Source organism: Eulemur rufifrons, chromosome 9 (genome assembly GCF_041146395.1).
Source record: "Eulemur rufifrons isolate Redbay chromosome 9, OSU_ERuf_1, whole genome shotgun sequence".
NCBI classification, from domain to species: domain Eukaryota; kingdom Metazoa; phylum Chordata; class Mammalia; order Primates; family Lemuridae; genus Eulemur; species Eulemur rufifrons.
This window is the reverse complement of record NC_090991.1, coordinates 45,406,634-45,425,828: the sequence shown is the minus strand read 5'-3', so window position 1 is coordinate 45,425,828 and position 19,195 is coordinate 45,406,634. Positions and strand designations below refer to the sequence as shown.

At 33.4% G+C, this 19,195-nt stretch overlaps 1 protein-coding gene across 4 annotated transcripts in view; it reads right to left on the bottom strand.

The window, feature by feature from the left end:
* The window catches only part of CEP112 (centrosomal protein 112), a 376,462-nt gene that overhangs the window by 323,195 nt on the left and 34,072 nt on the right, over positions 1-19,195 (bottom strand). For 2 of the 4 annotated variants that reach the window (XM_069481637.1, XM_069481638.1), the window contains exons 5-8: positions 17,633-17,726; positions 15,708-15,785; positions 4,830-4,877; positions 4,493-4,570 (exon numbers count right to left, since the gene is read on the bottom strand). In XM_069481637.1, the coding sequence (XP_069337738.1) occupies positions 4,493-4,570; positions 4,830-4,877; positions 15,708-15,785; positions 17,633-17,726 (298 nt within the window). The remainder of the gene's footprint in view (positions 1-4,492; positions 4,571-4,829; positions 4,878-15,707; positions 15,786-17,632; positions 17,727-19,195) is intronic. The other 2 variants (XM_069481639.1, XM_069481640.1) reach the window with 1 other exon arrangement.

Here is a 19,195-nt window from a genome sequence, read left to right as displayed (position 1 = left end):
TTTGCACCATCAGTGCAAATGTCAACACAATAAAAAACATAACATTTAAATATTACTACAAAAACAATTTTGACCTCATGAAAGAGTCTCAGAGAGCCCAGGATTCGTGGACCACATTTTGTGAAACATTACCCTAGAGAAACTCTTGCACATGTGTATCAGAATATATGTATAAGATTGGTCATAGAATTCCAGTTTGAAAAAGCCAAAAATTAGAATAGATTTATCAACAAAATGGCAAGACGTTGTGGCAAATTAATAGAAAGCTGCAACCTACTATGGCTATATGGCACAACATGGATGAATGTCTCCAACATACTACTGAGCAAAAGAAACAAGACACAAAAGAATTTATGAAGTTTAGTTCTGTTTATATTAAGTTCAAAATCTGGTAAAATAAAAATATTTTCATTTTTAAAGATGCTGATATTAGTGCTAAAATCAATTTAAAAGCAAATAGGTGGAAATTATCATCAGAAAAATCAGGATAGTAATTACTTTTAGGGAAGATGGAAGAGATTGCAAAGGGTCAGACAGCAGGCTTCTGGGATATTGACAATGATCAAATCCTTGCCTGGGTGGTGGTTACAATGGTATTCCTTCATATAATTATTTATTAAATTTTGTGACATTGTGTGTATCTGAATGCTATATTTCATATGAAATGTTTAACAATACCTGTTCTCCCATTTATTATGTCAATAACTGTGGATTTCTTTATTTTGTATTTAATTAAATTCTACATTTAACTAGCAGACTCACAGAAAAGTCTAATTGGCAACACATGTAAGAAAGAAGCAACGCCCATTTTTATGCAATAGGTGAGAACATTCAATGTAGACAGAGGTAAAATTCAAAGGAAGCTTTCTATTTTACTTCACAAAAAGAGCAATTTCTACCTATAGGTGATTTCATTTCCTTCTTTACATGTCTCTGTTTTTCAAACTTCTTCAATAAAAATGCACATAAATTATTTTAAAATCAGACATGCTGCTTTAAAAGACAGAGGAAACTAAGTTCTCACATTGGGACAACTTAACATATACTTTTAAATATTTTATGATGGAGAAAAAAATATGATAAAAAATTTTCATCAAGAGCCAGATGTGGTGGCTTATTCCTATAATCCCAGCTCTTTGGGAGGCTGAGGCGGGAGGATAACTTGGGCCCAGGAGTTCAAGGCTGCAATGAGCTATGATCAACCACTACACTCCAGCCTAAGCAACACAGCAAGGCCCTGTCTCTAAAAAAAATTTTTAAATTCATCAAAACAAGTTAGAAATGACACGTAATTGCACAAAGAGTTATTTTAGAAAAATATACAGTGGATATATTTTAAGATGGAATAACTTAATGTTTACATATAAACTTCTCAATGATGCCACAAATATTTTTATAATATGCTAAAAAGAAAAACAAAAAATAAGCATGTGGAAAAAAATAAAGCCACACACATTTAAAAATGAATCTCTGATGCAATACATGATAGCTTTAAATGTTTTTTTCTTTCTTCTTTCCAAACATATGTGGGTAGCATTGGGATGTTTACTCCTGCCCCAAGTTGTCATCATAAAAAGTAAAGATATTATTTCATGAAAGACAAAAAAAAAAAAGTTTAACCCACTACTTCCTTTCAATTCTTATAATTATTTTATGGTAAGCAGCCTCAATAGGAAGAAGTAACACAAAATAAATTAAAAAAAAAATGGTTGGGAATGACTCGGAATAATTTTAAAAATAATTCATGACAATTATAAAAAAGAAAAGAAAGAAATTTAAAACAAGAACTTAAAAGAAGGTATGTTTGATTATAAGAAGTATTACCCCCAAAGGCTTTTTAAAATGTAATTTGTTTTTATTTCAACAGTTTTTAAACACCACAATTGTGTAAGAAACAAAACCCTGAGACTGATGTCAGCAAGATGGCAACTAGGACTTCCAAGCACTTGTCTCCCTGCAGAAAAATCAATTTGAGCAACTATCCACACACAAAAATACCTTCACAAGAGCTAAGGAAACCAAGTGAAACATTATAGCACCTGGGCACAGCCCAGAAATTTCAAAAAAACACATTGAAGAGGGTAGTTTTACATTATCCATAACACCCCCCCCCCCAGCTCCAGGCAGCATGGGCATGAAGAGAGATACCCTTCACTTGGGGGAAGGTTAGAAAAATGAGCACTGAACTTTGCCTCAAACCCCATCACTGTGCCGTCCCAGTAAAACTCAACATCAGGCAGACCCCCATGACCCCAGACTCCAAGCCAGGACCCCAAGAGTGAGCCTACAGGCCCATCCTTGTGCAAGGTGGGATCTCACAACCCCAGGCTTCAAACGTGCCCAGGAGCTTTGGTCCCTAGGTCCCACCCACAGCCATGCCAATCCCAGCAGCCCTAGGATCCAAACTTGCCTTAGTGCTGGGCCAACCCCAACAGCCTACGCTTTGGGTTCAACCCAGAGCCAGGCCAATGACAAGAACACTCAGTGAGGAAAGGACAGTCTCTTCAATAAATGATGCTAGGAAAACTGGACATCCACATGAAGAAGAAAGAAATTAGACCTTTCTCTCATGCCATATACAAAAATCAACTCAAAACAAATTAAAGACTTAAATGTAACACCTGAAACTGTAAAATTAGAAGAGAACATAGAGGAAAAGCTCCATGACGTTGGTCTGGGCAATGATTTATTGGATGTGAATCCAAAAGAATAGTCAACAAAAGAAAAATAGACAAATGGGATTACTTCAAATTTAAAAGTTTCTGCATAGCAAAGGAAACAATCAATAAACAGACAACCTACAGAATGGGACAATATATTTGCAAACCATATATCTAATAAGGGGTTAATATACATTATAAGGAACTCAAACTATTCAATATAACTAAACAAATAACCCAATTAAAAATGGGCAAAGGATATGAATAGACATTTCTCAAAAAGACATACAAATGACCAACAGGTATATGAAAAAATGCTCAACATTACTAATCGTCAGGGAAATGCTAATTAAAATCATATTGGGATAGTACCTCACACCTGTTAGAATGACTATTATTGAAAAGACAAAAAATAACAAGTGTTGGAGAGGATGTGGAGAAATGGGAACGCTTGCACAATGTTGGCAGTAATGTAAATTAATACAGCCATTATGGGAAACAGTCGGAAAGTTCCTCAGAAAGTAATAGAATGACCATATGATCCAGCATTGTCACTACCAGGTATAAATCCAAAGGAAATAAAATCAGTATGTCAAAGAAATACTCCTACATTCATTGCAGCATTATTCACAATAGCCAAAATATGGAATTAATCTAAGTGCCCATCAGTGGATAAATGGATAAAGAAAATGTAATATATATACACAATGAAATACTATCCAGCCTTAAAAAAGAAAATAATCCTGTATTCAGGGCAACATGGATGAACCTAGAGGACATTATGTTAAGTGAAATAAGCCAGGCACAGAAAGACAAATACTACATGATTGCACTTATATGTGTAATCTAAAAAAGTTGAACTCACAGGAGTAAAGAGTAGAATGGTGGTTACCAGAGGCCAGGGGACAGGGTGTGGTTGGGGAGACATAGGCAAAAGGATACACAATTTAAGTGAGATAGGAGAAATTCTAGACATCTATTGTACAATACAGTTTCTTCAGTTAATAACAATGCACTGTATTTTAAAAATCATTAAGAATATGTTTTAAGTGTTCTTATCACAAAAAGTGGTATGTGAGGTAATTCATATATTAATTAGCTCAACTTATCCATTCCACAATGTATACATATTTCAAAACATCATGTTGTACACGATAAGTATGTACAATTTTTATTTGTCAATTAAAAAAAGAAAACTCTTCATGCCTCCAATTGGAGCTATAAAGTGACACAGAATATTACTGAGATCAACAGCAATAATTCTACCAGGCTGAAATTTAAAAGAACAAAGTAGCCCTTCCTCCTTCATTATAAGCAAAACTAAAGGAATGATCATAATACTCCTTGGAATATCTAAGAGAAAATATATAAATGCCTTTTGTGATATTTTTTAAACAGAGTGGTAAGAAAATTCTATCATGTTGAAAAGAACCACATTGAAATTGAACTTCAGGAAATCATAGAAGCCTCCTCAGGAAAATGAAAGAAAAATAAAAATGAAAAATATAATTATTTAAATAAATTTGTTAGAGGACAAAGATACTGATTCTAAAAACTGTCATTTCCCCCACCCCTCTGAAAATCCAGAACTGACAGGAGAGAGTACCTCATCATACCCTGTCTATTATGAGTGGAGCTGGGACACACGAGGTAAGAGATGAGCACTTAAAAAAGAGAAAGACAAACTTGCCTATCCTGCATCATGATTTTATATTTGTTTCAAAGACAACCTCTTCCTACCATGTATCATTATTATATTAACTAGAACCTAAAAACTCATGTTATACAAAATATTAAAACAATTAGGTACATCAGAAACATCTCAATCCTACCTCTTTCTCATGCATTCGAGAGAAGAAATGATCATCCTGGAGACTGCTAGATTTTCTCAGGCTGAATTTTGGAGTCATCTGTTGAATGATTAAGAGTTACTTAATATTTTTTCAGATATGGTTTATCCTTAATCCAAAAGTAAACTTCTAAACTGCCAAAGCCCACACCAAAATACTACTAACATTGGAAGAAAAAAGTGATTAATTCCCTTCCAAGTGATATGATTAAAAAATTATTATGCTTCATAATATAGAAATACATTATTTACTGTAAATAATGATTGCTTTATTTTAAAATGCCTGTCCCTAGAAAAAGTCCACTAGATCCCTCACGTACCAGAGAAACTGGGATAGGCTTCTGTCTCAGATATCGAGGATTTTCTATCTGAAAATTTAAAAATAAAATACACATTTATTCATTTTGGAGTTTTAATTATTATTTGATAAAATGAAGAATTAAACTGCCATTGAATATATTTTCTACATGTCTTAATATTTAATTCATTTTTTAGAATGGGTATTGTATAATACATCTTTAATGACTACCTAACCAATAAAATATAAAACACATACTCCTTTGCATGCATATTAATAAATGCATCTTTATGACCCTCTCATTTCCTAACTGCTCAGTCTCATCTTCCATTACTCTTCACCTCACATTTTATACTCCCAGAATCCCAAATGACTTATATCACTAGAACGTGATAGGTCTTTTTTTGCCTCTGTTCATTTCTCTGCCCATCCCTCCAGTCCCTATAAACACCCACTTACTCATTCTTCAAGTCTCAATTTAATCACTACATTCCCAGATATTATTTGGTATATGAATCCTTAAACATAGCTCCATGATAGCAAAGAGAATACAAAATTTATTTGAGACTCTCCCTACATCTACCTTTTCAGGCTCATCTATCCCCCAACACACTCTACATTCTAAGGACACCAAACTGGTTTTACCTTGAAAGCACTATATTCTCTCCTGCATTTGAGTCTTTGGAACCTGTGAAATTATCCTTCCAACTTCTTCATATGGTTAACTTATTCAAGACTCACAATTTAGAAATCATCGCTCCCAGAAAACTTAGGTCCCATTACTCCAATAGTACCCTGGACATTTGTTCCCTTTTGTGATATAGCATCCATCTTCTTCAAAAGACTGTGGATTTTGGAAACAGAGACTACGGCTGCCTTGTTCACTCCTATATCCCTAGCATCCACCACAGTGCCCAAAAAGGATTCATGAGACAGGAAGGAACAAAGGAAGAAAGGGTGAAGCAAACTGTACCTGATTCTACCTTCTTAACAGCTCCTAAAGTATCCTGTGTCCACTCTCCCATAACCCCTATATAATACTTTTAAGTGTTTATCAGTATGTTTCCATATCTGTCCTTGATCAGAATGAGTACAAAGATAATGTCTTTTCAATTTTGTATCTCTGGTATCTAATAAACTTTCAATGAAATATTTTTTGAATTAATATACTATATGATAAAGTAGATACATTGAAATATGCTCAATCTGTTTAGCAATATGAAAACTATAAGTTAATATCACAATGAAATATTTTACAATTTTATAGATTGACATACTTTAAAAATTTAATAATAAAAATGTTCAAGATGTGAAGCACTACTAGTGGGTGTATGAATTAGTACATTATTTTGGGAAACTATGTTAAGACAGTAATACAATGTCCTTAAATATTGTACCAGAGAAAGGGCCATATTCTTCAGTAAATAACACAGTACTGTATATAACTGCTCCTTGAAAAATCAAGATAGTAAATTTCCAGCAGACAGCAAAGTATAGTCAATTAAATATTTATTGTTTGACAGTATATATATGAAAAATAAGTAATCATTCTCTATTTTTGGAATGCAGGAAAGCAGCAAAGAAAGTAAGTTCTTCAGAGACAAACACGATTCTACAAATACATAAAATCCTAATTCATGAAGCAGAATTAAATATAAGGGAAAAAATAAAAGAAGAGGAAACAGGAATTCAAAGATGTTCAAGCTCTAATTAAGTTTAAAATTTAAAACCAAAAGCCAAGAAAACCATCTGTGACTTTTTACCCAGCTCTACATTTATAAGCAGGATACAAAATATTGGTTTAGCTAATTATAACGTTGCATTTAAACTACACAAAAGTCATTCCTATTTCATCCTCTTCATCTTTAAAAGCCATTAAATAAAAAAGTTAAAGATTCATTCTAGTACCATAAATTTCCTTTCTCAAGTTGACCAAAAGAAATAGAAAATGTCTATTCTAATTTTTAAAGGTAACAATGAACACTGTAAACAAGTACCCAATATTCTGTTATTATTCATTTACAATACATTGAGTTTGTCTCATAACCACTTTTAATATGCAATGGGAATTATTCATAGTAAAACATGTTCCTGAGTCTACTTGGGGGAAATAAGCAATCTATTTTCTGATTTTGTAAGAGCAGCCAGATGTGCTTTGAAGTTGAATGTTCCCACTTTGTAATCCACAAGTAACATGGACTTGAAGCAATCTGTAAACAGTCTTAACATTTATTTCCTTCATGCTCCTTTAGAAAACTTCTTGTTCTCTCATACTACTTCAAGAAAGAATACCACAATAAAGAATGTCTAAAATGGAAGGAAAAAAAGGACTTATGTGAAACATTGAAGTCTAAGAATATTATACATAAAGCAAAGCCAAATATAATTAAGTTCCAATGGCATAAATAAATAATGCATCTGCACGTTTCTTGTTTAAGAAGCAAACAGAATCACAACAACAAAATACATAATAATTTAAGCTAGACATGAAAACAGATATCTGAATGCTTTCTAAAGAAAACTGGATTTTGACATTTTATTTTGTTTAGTTTTTTAGCAGGTTTGTTTGTTTGGTTACAATGAGTTTTCTGTCAGTTTGTTTTTTAAAATTATTCAGGATTTGGTCATACTGACGTAAGCAAATACCCCTTTATAGACTAGTGTTAATCAACTAGAGAAGTTTTATGTTTCCAGAAAAATTAAAAGGCACTTTATTTGATACATTAACTGTCTTAGAGGAAAAGACATTATTAAGTAATAGATTACCAGCAATATAACTAAATGTTTTTATTTTTTTAATATATTTTTTATTTCAGAATATTACGAGGGTACAAACATTTGGGTTACATAAATTGCTTTAGTACTGCTTGAGTCAAAGTTATAAGTGTGTCTATCACCCAGATAGGGTGCATTGTACCCATCAGGTCTGAATTTACCCCCCTCCCACCTGCTAGATTTCCGATGAATGTTATTTCCATATACGCACATAAGTGTTGATTGATTAGTTCCAATTTAATGGTGAGTACATGTGGTGTTTGTTTTTCCATTCTTGCGATACTTCACTTAGAAGAATGTTCTCCAGTTCCATCCAGGTTAATACAAGAGGTATTAGTTCACCATTTTTTAATGGCTGAGTAGTATTCCATGGTATGCATCTACCACATTTTCTTAATCCACTCATGTGTTGATGGGCACTTGGGTTGTTTCCACTTATTTGCAATTGTGAATTGTGCTACTATACACATTCAAGTATAGGTGTCTTTTTTTTTTATGGAATGTCTTTTTTTCTTTTGTGTAAACACCCAGTAGTGGCATTGCTGTATCAAATGGTAGCTCTACTTTTAGTTCTTTGAGGTATCTCCACACTATTACACTTTCCACAGAGATTGTACTAGTTTGCAGTCTGACCAATAGTGTGTAAGTGTTCCTATTTGTCCACATCTGTGCCAGCATTTGTTGTTTTGGGACTTGATAAAAGCCATTCTCAGTGGAGTTAAATGATATCTCATTGTGATTTTGATTTCATTTCCCTGATGATTAGAGATGTTGAGCATCTTTTCATATGTTTTTTGTCCATTAGTCTATTTTCTTCTGAAAAGTTTCTGTTCATGTCTTTTGCCCACTTTTTAATGGGATTGTTTGCTTTTAAATCATAGCATCAGTGTGAAGAACTGCCAAAATTTTCTCTATAGTAAAAAATAAATTTAATCTTCAATGCCAAATTGATTATGCTCCCAAATTATGTTTTTAAGTCAACATTTTACAACTTTAAAAACATTTTTCGAGAGAAATAATACTACAAATCAATGCTCATTCATTAGTTTACCCAAAACATTTAAACATCTAATGAGCATAAATAAAATACAGGTATAAAAATACAGTCCATTGACACAAAGAAAAGCAAATGAGCCAGAGGAACAGAATAGAAACGTACTCTGTCACCATAGTAGTAACTATGGATATTGATTCCCCTCTCCCCACTCCAGGAATAATTTTAGTTGTTGTTTGTTTGCTTGTTTATATGTTTAGTGGCTTGGCTACACTCTTTCAGCAAAGTGTATTTCCCCCACAGTGTGAAGACTTCGGTGTCGCTCCTCAGTGTGTGCTGCCCTGGGAATGCACACAGTCACCTGGGATGAAAGTGGTTTTTAGCTGGGCTCCTTCGACTGTTTCTTCCCCTTATCTTTCTGTTAAACTATAAATCTAATTTGATACCACACCCAGCGATTAATGTGCTACTAATTATTAGCCGATTGCTCTATTGTTTTCAACAAGCCATGGTTCATAAATTGTTCCATAGTCTGGTTCAATTAAATTCAGGCAGGGGTAGATGTTGAGGCAGTGTTTGAGGATTGTTCTGAGCCCAAGAGGACTCTTCTTAGCTGTTTATTTCCCTAGTTATCTCTGGTGAACTTACTGGCCTATAGTTTAGCTTATTGCTATTAATTAAAAGTTACAGACTCTTATTTGTCTACCACCATAATCTCCACTGGCTTCTAGAGCATCCTTAGGCTTGAACTTCCCCACACTCTGTTTCCAATAGTCAGTTTCTTTGGGGAGAGGTTCTGATCTCATTGTTCTTCTAGACTGCCCCTTCCCCTGTGCAAAATCTCTGAGCCACTACTCTGGGCACTGTGCAGAGACAGTAGCCTCTTGTGCTCCTGGCTTGCCTTTCTTGGAGTGGCATCTCTGCCCTATGAACAAGTTGGGGTGAGGATAATCTGGGCCATGGTATTCTTGACCTGCTGTGTCTAGGGTAGAGCCTCTGCCCTAGGAGTGGGGGCTGAATAGGGGAAGAGAGCCCTTCCCTCAACCACTAAGCAGCACTCAGCAGAAATTTAGCCTCTTCAACTCAGACTTCAAGGGGATAAGAAATGCTGGCAGTATGCCCCTTCCAATGAGGTACTGTATCCCTTGATTGGGAGCTGAGGGGAGAGAGAACCCCATCTCCTTGGCCATACCCACTGGGAATGAAACCTCCATAAAGCTGAGCTGGAGGGACAGGGGAAAAGTGAAAGCAAGTAATGGCTCAAGTGCCGCAAACTCTTGCTGTTCTTACCAAGTTGAACTTTCTTGAATAAATGTCTTTCTTTGATCTAAGCTCTTAGGATAATTTCCAGAGACTTTTAATTACCAATTATGTGTGGGTTTTCTTGTTTTTTTTTTTTTTTTGGCTAGGGAATAGGTCTTTGGAGATCCTCATGCTGCCATTCTAGAAATAGAACACCCCTCTCTTCTTTTCTAACATAAGTATTTCATGCTATAAATTTCCCTCTAAGACCTATGTTAGCTGCATCCCACAAATTTTGATATGTTGTGTTATGATTTTAATTCAGTTAAAAATATTTTACAATTTGCCATAAGACTTTTTCTTTTACCCCTGGATTATTTAGAAGTACATTGTTTAACTTCCAAATATTTGTGAATTTTCCAAATAGTTTCTGTTACTGATCTCTAGTTTAATTCCCTCATGATCAAAAGAATTATTATCATAATCATTATAATTATGTTGTGAGTTTCTGAAAAATGTTGACGTTTATTTATTTGTCTCAGCAGGCAATCAACTGAGTTTAAATCAGTCTGCAAGTTCCATCTCTCCTTTTGTGGACAAAAGGATTCTCTTCTTCACATTCTCCCAGTCTTTCTTCCAGGCTGCTGGCCAAAAAGATAGCCTTCCCTGTGAGTTTTTGCTGTGCATGCCCCCTATACAATCCCTCAATTTGGCCTACCCTGGAGTCCAAGCTGGGAAGGAGTTAAAACAAGAAAAACAAAAACACAAACAGGAAACCAGGAAACTCCTTGCCACTGTATCAGTCATTCTTCATGTTTTAACTTCTCTCTCCAATCAGCCAATTATTACTTTTCAAAGTCCCCAAGTGGTTGCTTTTTGTATTTTGTCCAGAATTTTTGGTTTGGGGAGAACCAGGCTGCAATATACTTATTCCATTATGGCCAGAAATGGAAGTTTATATTCTCTTTTAAAATAAATAAATGTCGGCTAGGCATGGTAGCTCACGCCTGTAATCCAAGCACTCTGAGAGGCTGAGGCGGGAGGATGGCTTGAGGTCAGGAGTTCCAGACCAGCCTCAGCAAGAGCGAGACCCCCATCTCTAACTAAAAATAGAAAAAGAAATTAGCCAGGCAACTAAAAACATAAAAAATTAGCTGGCGTGGTGGCTCTCATCTGTAGTCCCAGCTACTCAGGAGGCTGAGGCAGGAGGATTGCTTGAGCCTGGGAGTTTGATGTTGCTGTGAGCTAGGCTGAAGCCACAGCACTCTAGCCCAGGCAACAGAGCAGGACTCTGTCTAAATAAAATAAAATAAAATAAATGTCAACTTCTCAAATAAAACTCTGAATATAGTTTCACTCCCCAAATGCCAGCTTTGGAAAAACGCTATAAATATTTTTATGGCTTTGGTTTTTTTATGATTAATAAATACTTAATATAAAAAATTTAAAAACTTAAAATGTTAAGAAAATAAGTACTCATATTTTACCCCATAGAATTATGAGTTAACATTTTGAGTAGATATTTCCAGACATTTTTATACTCTAGAGAAAGAAAGAGAGAGAGAATTTGTCTTATCAAAGTATTAATTTTTATGTAAAACACTTCTGTAATTTGTTTTCATTTAGGTAACTTTATCCTAATCACAAAATCTGACACATTTACTCATTTTGTGGAAAACCACTGCCTAAAGAGATGCCTAAAATATCAAAATGTTCAGCTCGGATTCTCTCCAAAATTACTGCACAATATGAAAATGGGCAAGTTTTTAACCTACATGATAAAGCATAAAATTGCATAAAACAGCTGATATTACACACTAATTTAATGAGACTTATCCCAATTAGTCACACCTCAAAGCACTACATTAATGAATCCAACATATTTCCCTTCTGAGTACCTTCAGTAAAATTATAACAAAGACATATGAAGAAGAAGAAAAGAAAAAGAAGAAGATAAAGAAGATAAAGAGGAAAGGATGAAAGAAACAGAAGAAAAGGCATAAAAAAAGGAGTAAGAAAAGAGACTGCAAAAATATGCATAATTAACATGTCAAGTAAATACTATCAATTCAATTACAATATAAGGATAACAATAACAATTTTTTCAGGATAAAAGTTGGTCTATGTATGGTCATCTTTCTTTTAAACCTTCAGTCAGTAATTGATCATGACTTCTAGAGCCATAATTCAAAAGCGTCATGCAATGGAAGCTTTCAATTGTGTCACCAATTTTGTTTTTCTCATCCATTTCTATACCAACAAAACAGGAAAAGAGATTCAAATTCAAATGGAAAAGGGGTGTTTAATTTGTGTCACGATTGTAATTTTCATTAAAATTGTGTATAAAATGTTTTATACCCCACTTTTAACAGAAAATTCACAAATGCATTCTAGAAACCAGAATGAAAGTACTTATTATGAAAATGTGGTATATTTATACCATGGAGTATTACTCAGCCATTAAAAAAAAACAGTAAACTAATACCTTTTGTAACAGCCTGGATGGAACTGGATACCATTCTTTTAAGTGAAGTATCACAACAATGGAAGAACAAAAACCATATGTATTCACTACTAGATTGAAACTTACAGATCAACCAACACTCATGTGCCCATATGGTAGTAAAATTCAATGGAAATCAAGCAAGTGGGATGGGGGAGGAGGAGATGGGTAAATTCACACCTAACGGGCACAATGCATACGATATGGGTGATGGACACAATTAATAACTTTGACTCAAACTTTACAATAGCAATTCATGTAACCAAAACATTTGTACCCCCGTAGTATTCTGAAGTATTTTTAAAAAGTAAAAAAAGAAAAAGTAAAGGAAGTTACAAATAATCCCTAGTTAACATCAAAAACCTCGAACAGTCCCTACATAGATCTTAAGAGATTAAATTATCGCAACGTAAACAATAGAATCTAAAACTTGAAAACTCAAAGACATAAATTTTAAAGTGTTTTTCAAATGGGTGCACATAGAATGTGTCATAGTGATATGTGAGTCACTGAATAAAGGCAGAATATTCTAAAGCCTTTATCCATGCAATCACTCAAATTTAATTTACAAAGAGTTAACATCCACAGCACTACAATCCAGCCTGTGACTTAAGGAGTCATATGTGAAAATATAGCAAGAATGCAAGAAAGCATCAGAAAAGCCAAAGGTTGAAAATGTTAAAGATTAAGGGGAAAAAAAGGGAAAAAATTTCATTGCTAGTTTTCACATATAAATCCCTACTGGAGTTCATGTATTCCCAGAAAAATATTAACATATTCCTGGGAAAAGAAAGAATATATTTGGCAAAAATGCATTTTTTAACAAAAACTGGAAAATTCAAATTCTAGAACATCTAAAACATCAGAATGAAGGTGTTGACAGTAATGCCGGCAATATAAAAAATGTACCCTTAGTCTAGAGCACAAAAAGTAACTCTAGCTATTAATTGATCATTCAGAAAAAGAAAGAAAAAAAAGCTAATTACATATTCTCATACAAAACTAAAATCAAAGCAAAATCTGAGCTTTCTAATAAACTGAATATTTAAATTATTCTACTGTGATCAAGAGATATAGTTCAGCCTGATTAATGCATATATGCTATAAATATATAAAAATGAAAGATTTCTATATTTTACACTGTTAGTGTATTCTTTGAATAATAAAAATGTGAAACAAAACCCTATGCAGGCCTAGTTTTAAGGCATTATCTCACAATATTTTAGATGTTTTATTTTAATTTTATTATATGAATGAAACATTTAATCCTATAAATAGTAAAATAATCATGAAAAGTACTCTATGTGCTAAGAAACGTACATCAGAAGCTTTAAACGGCTAAAGTCAAAGGCAAGTTTAAAAGGATAGCTCCAGAATTTTATTTTTCACTTTGATGTTGCTCTCTGGCAAAAGGAATTTGTCTTCCTGAGGAATTTCCTGTGTTCTTCTCCCATACTTCCTTCCAATGGCAACTTCCCCTACCCCTCCAAACATGAAAATGTTTTTCCTTTGATTTATTATCTTCCTCTCATCAATTCTATTTCTCTCTTCTCTTTCATTAGCATACTAGCAAAATTAATAGGAGACCCACATTACTTTAATTTCCTATCCATTCCCCAACCTTCTAATTGAGCTCATTCCATGAGCCAGACATCTTTACTCTCTTTACTCTCCACCCGGCCCTCCTTACTTTCCATACTCTCTAAAGACTAAAGCTGGTCTTTTCTCTGGGTGCAACTACCACCTCTAGCTGTGTGACTCCAAAATATGCCTCTAGCCCTTGAATGTCATAAAGCTGTAGGCCTTGAACACCCCAATTAATCTGACCCTCACTTCAAACTCCATCACTCTAAATTAAAACTTTTAAACCTTTAAAAAAGATTCCTCCATCTGATAGTCAATCAACTGACAGAGAGCCAACATTTCCATTTCTCAGTACCAAACCTTTACATGCCCTTCAGTCCAGCCCCCAATCAGTCATTAAGTATCTTTAACTCTCTTTCAAAGGTTTTTCCTGTCTATCCTTTTCATCTTCACAGCAACCACACTAACATGGAGTTCATCATAAACACCTAAAAGATAACTGGTCCCCTTTCATAAAACACTGCTTTCATTAAAGCCCATTTTTAGTACAGAGGTTTTTAGGTTTCTTAAAATAATAATCCCCAATGTTATTAAATGGAAAATGGACAACTGATATACTGCTGGTTGAAACTGGTACAAACCTTCTAGAAGGCAATGTAGTAAAGACATAATATAACCTAAGAAAGCTACCAAATATGTATAAAAAGATTATTATAAGGAATTTCATTACAGTATTACTTACATTAAACAAACTGGGAGCAACTCAGATATTCAAAAATAGCAGAATACTTAAATTATGAAATATCCATCCAAAAGAAAAATGAATGCTACCATTAATAATCATGTTTATAAAATTGTTATAAACTTATATAAAATTTAAAATTATACACAAGATAGTATTTATAATCTGACCACAATTTTGATTACATTTTATTTATAAAAAGATACAGAAAAAAGGAAGGAAAGATACTATATAACAAAATGTTAACATATCTCTCAGTGTTAAGATCTTAAAACATATTTTATTTCTCTGATTTACTGTATTTTTCAAATTAAAATTATTTTTATAATAGAAAGTATTTTAAAAATCACTTTAAACCCCTTGTCATTTCCTCAGAGCATTAAAAAGCATATATGCAAAGTGAAATGTGGAAGGGGAAAAAAACTTTCAGAGCTCACTATTGCCTAAAATTTAAAAGCTAAACTTCTCAATTTAGCATTCAAAGCTCCAATACAATGCAGCCCGACAACACTGCTCATGAATTCCACAAAAAAAAAACCCAGTCATGACAATTCACTTACACCAGCAAATCTTTCTTCATGCCTATTTCTGCCTTCAATTCCTACCTCCCCTCCCCTCCACCTGTCCAAATACTTTCATTACCCTCAGCCTTCGTACATGAAAACTGCTGTCCATGATGCCTCATCCATGAAATCTCTCTGAGTGTTTTTAACTCAAATGACTTTGCTTCTCCAAGGTCTCCCTTCCCTCATCCCTACCTCAGTATTCTACTTTCCACTCTGGTATTTTTTGTGTCGCATCTTAAATTATTATTTAACTATTTTATGTGTATATCCCCTATTTCACCAATAAGAAAGCTTGTCAAGGACAAGGACTATTTTATGCTTCTTTGGAATGTTATTTCTTTTCCCTGTACTGAAAGTCCTTCTCCGGGCCAACACAGCAACAAATATCTAACATCCAATATTCACTGAATAGAATTACATTAGTTCAGATGTTATCCATACATAATATAATTCTGATACATATATATATATATATGAAACAAATACTTTTTTACCCCAAGATTCCAACTATTAAGGCGAGCTTCAACGTCACTATCATCCAAAGAAACAGGAGATCTTTTCGAATGAACTTCCTGAAATACAAATGAGAAAAGGGAAGAAGGGAGGAAGAAGGAAAGAGGGAAGAAATAAAAGAGGAAAGGAGGAAAGGAGGAAAGAAAAGAAGGGAAGGAAGGAAGGATGGAAACGAAGGGAGGAAGAAAGCCAGGAAGGAAGGAGGGAGGGAGGGAGAAAATAGGACAAAATATATATCATTCAGAGCAATGAGAGTTTTGTCTGATTGTTTGGTAATGCTATATTGTCCTCAGAGAAAAAGATTATGTTACAACTGAGCTAGAGTTCTCAATTCTAAGTAATAAGTGTTTATTATAGCTGCTTAGGGCTATGAGATGCCTTAACAATATATTCACACAATAACTAGATTTTTTTTAAATCAAAAGAATATTTTAAAAAATTAAGTTCTTTTACAAAAAGTTTTAATTGTGGTATACCACAGTAGCTTTAAAGTGCGGGGGGTAGGGAGGACTTGAAAAAAGGAATTATTTACTCTTGTTAAAATTAGTTAACAGGGAAGTTTTGTGTTGATGTCCAAGAAGCTCTTTGTTCTTAAATTAATTCTCACTCATACACTGAATATAAAGATAAATAATCTCTGGATTCACATAATGATAATGCAATTACAGTGATTCTTTACTTTTTACAAAATAACAATTCCATGCTTTTTTCCTCCTGTATAATTTATTATATTACATTTATCAAACTAAATTAAAACTGTAATTAACTGACAACAACCTAAGATCTATGCCCAAAACAGACAATAATCTGAAAGCTCTAAAAACTTTAAAAGGTAAATTTGTGTAAAATAATGACTATTTTACAGCCCAGAAAATTTATTTTGAAATTAAATTTGTTAGTACAGCATTTTCATGCTTTTACAAAGCCCCATTGCTAACAAATAAACCTATTTACCTATGGTCATTTAAATTAATATGAAGTGATTTTTTTTAAATGCACTAAAATGTTCTTCATATTTTACTCAGTCTCCAAATTTCTATCCAACAAAATGTTGAGTTTCTATTATTTGCACACTATATTAAAATTCACTATCACTTCTACTGATGGTCTCCTGCTTTCTGTATGCTTTTCTTTGTGAACAAGAATTTCTTAAATAAGAAAATGTACCTGCCTTGTTTATTTTGAGTAAATATAATGATTGATAGTTAATTATTATTAAAAACGTACTGCCCTTTAGATTAAATTTTTTTAAGTTCCAAATTATCATTGGAAAAAATGCAATGAGTTATGTTTAGTGCAATATGTGCTAGAATAGTCATGGGTTACACATGATCCCTCTTGTAACTAAAAGTCATATAAGCTGAGACAGCAGAGTTAGACAATAAAGACTGTAGTAAACAAGCACAGTTTCTCTTTTTACAAAGCTAACTAGAATACTCAGTAGCACCTTGTTCTAACCAAATCTGTGTTAAACAAATAGATGCAAGATAGGCAGCTATTATATTTCAAGATATAAACAGTTCCCCTTCATCAGAAAAACACTGTTCCATACTTCATTACAAGTTAATTCCAATTTCTTCTTAATTGTTTGATCACTAGGTATCTAATCATTTCTATACATATTCTGAGAAAAAGGGAAAAGAAAAAACAAAGCTTTTCAAAGTTGTTCTTCAATGCACAGGAGAAACTACAGACTGATTAGATTAGCATGATACGTCAGAATTATCGAGAAAGCAAAAGGAATACTATGGAATATACCAAACACACCACTTTCTTTGACATTAAGATGTTCAGACTTTATTCACTGTTTTTAAGCAATCATATGAACTCTAACATTGTGAAATTAAAACTTTGTGAAGTTATTTTAAAACAACACGAAAAAATCAAAAGTAAAATCTAATCTTACACAAATCTTTGGGGTGATATTTTGTCCATCTTCTCTGTAAGTTGGACTCACAGAATGTGATCTCATTCGGAGTATCCCAGCGTACTGTTCCCTACTAAGAGACCAAAATAGTAAAAATCAAAATGTGGAGAATTCAGAGAGCACAGACTATTATTCAACTCTAGGATTACCAATTTTTATTCTTTTGGAAATTAGATGATAGTTTTTATAAATATTGATGTTCCAATAGCAGACAAAAAGGTATATAAATAACCATTTATATTTCTCATATTTTATTTCATTTATATTAAATTAAAAGTAAAATGTCACATGAATGCCACACATTTGCTAACACAAATGCTATTTTTAAGTGGGTCTATAATAAACCACCTGTATTTAAATCTTTTCTCCTCGTTTCCTCTTTTTCTAAGTGTAGGAAGAGAGAAAATGAAGCATATATTCTGAGAGAAGATCATTGTTTTAAGGTTAACAAAAAAAAAATAAAAGTTAGCAAATTTTGTTGGATTTATGTTCCACATCAAGAGAAGTCATAAAATAAAAAAACTTCCATGTAGCTTGAAGTTTCAATTAATTTGAAACCATGTCACAAATCACAGATATATTTAAGTCTTTGATTAAAAAATATACCATGTTAATTCAGGTAAAATGTACTATGGACAGGGCAAATAGGAAACTGGTTTAAATGGATTTCAATAAAAAGACTCTTCTCTAATATAAAATATTATATAAAAATACCATCCTACTTTAGCCTGGAGTCTCTCTTATATGTTTCTATTTAAGCTACTTCAGTGAAAGTTCCATGATTATGAATACCTATCCTTTGAACACTTGCTTAAAGATATATGAAATGGAAAGTAACCATTATATGAATTAAAGTCACTAACTTTCAACCACAAACCATATTAGGATTTCTTTCACAAACTGTGAAACATATGTATTCCCAAAAGAGAATACTAATTCAAAAACACAATTTTTTTTTTTTTTTTTTTTTTTTTTTTTGAGACAGCCTCTCACTCTGTCACTGAGGCTGGAGTGCAACGGTACAATCATAGCTCACTGCAGCTCCAAACTCCTGGGCTCAAGCAATCATGCCACCTCAGCCTACTGAGTAGCTAGGACTAGAAGCACATGCCACCATGCCTGGCAGTGTCTCAGTTATGTTGCCCAGGCTGGTCTCAAGCTCCTGGACTCAAGCAGTCCTCCAGCCTCAGCCTCCCAAAGTGTTGGGATTATAGGTGTGAACCACTGTCCCTGGCCCAAAAAGACAATGTTAAAACTAAAGTATTTTTTGGTAGTAACACTGATAGAATAACATTCATTATACCAGTTCAGTGGTGGGGAAACCTCGGCCTTAAGGCCATATGTGTCCTTCTAGGTCCCTAAGTGCCCCCTTTTGAATGAATGCAAATTTTACAGAACAAATCTTTTTTATTTTTATTAATACATTTTTGTTCATCTTTTATATTTTTATTTTTTAAATGACTGTCTTTAAAATATCAAAGAATAAGTTTCAATGAAATAATCCTCCCAGATTGACCAACACAATTAGAACATTAGTGAGCC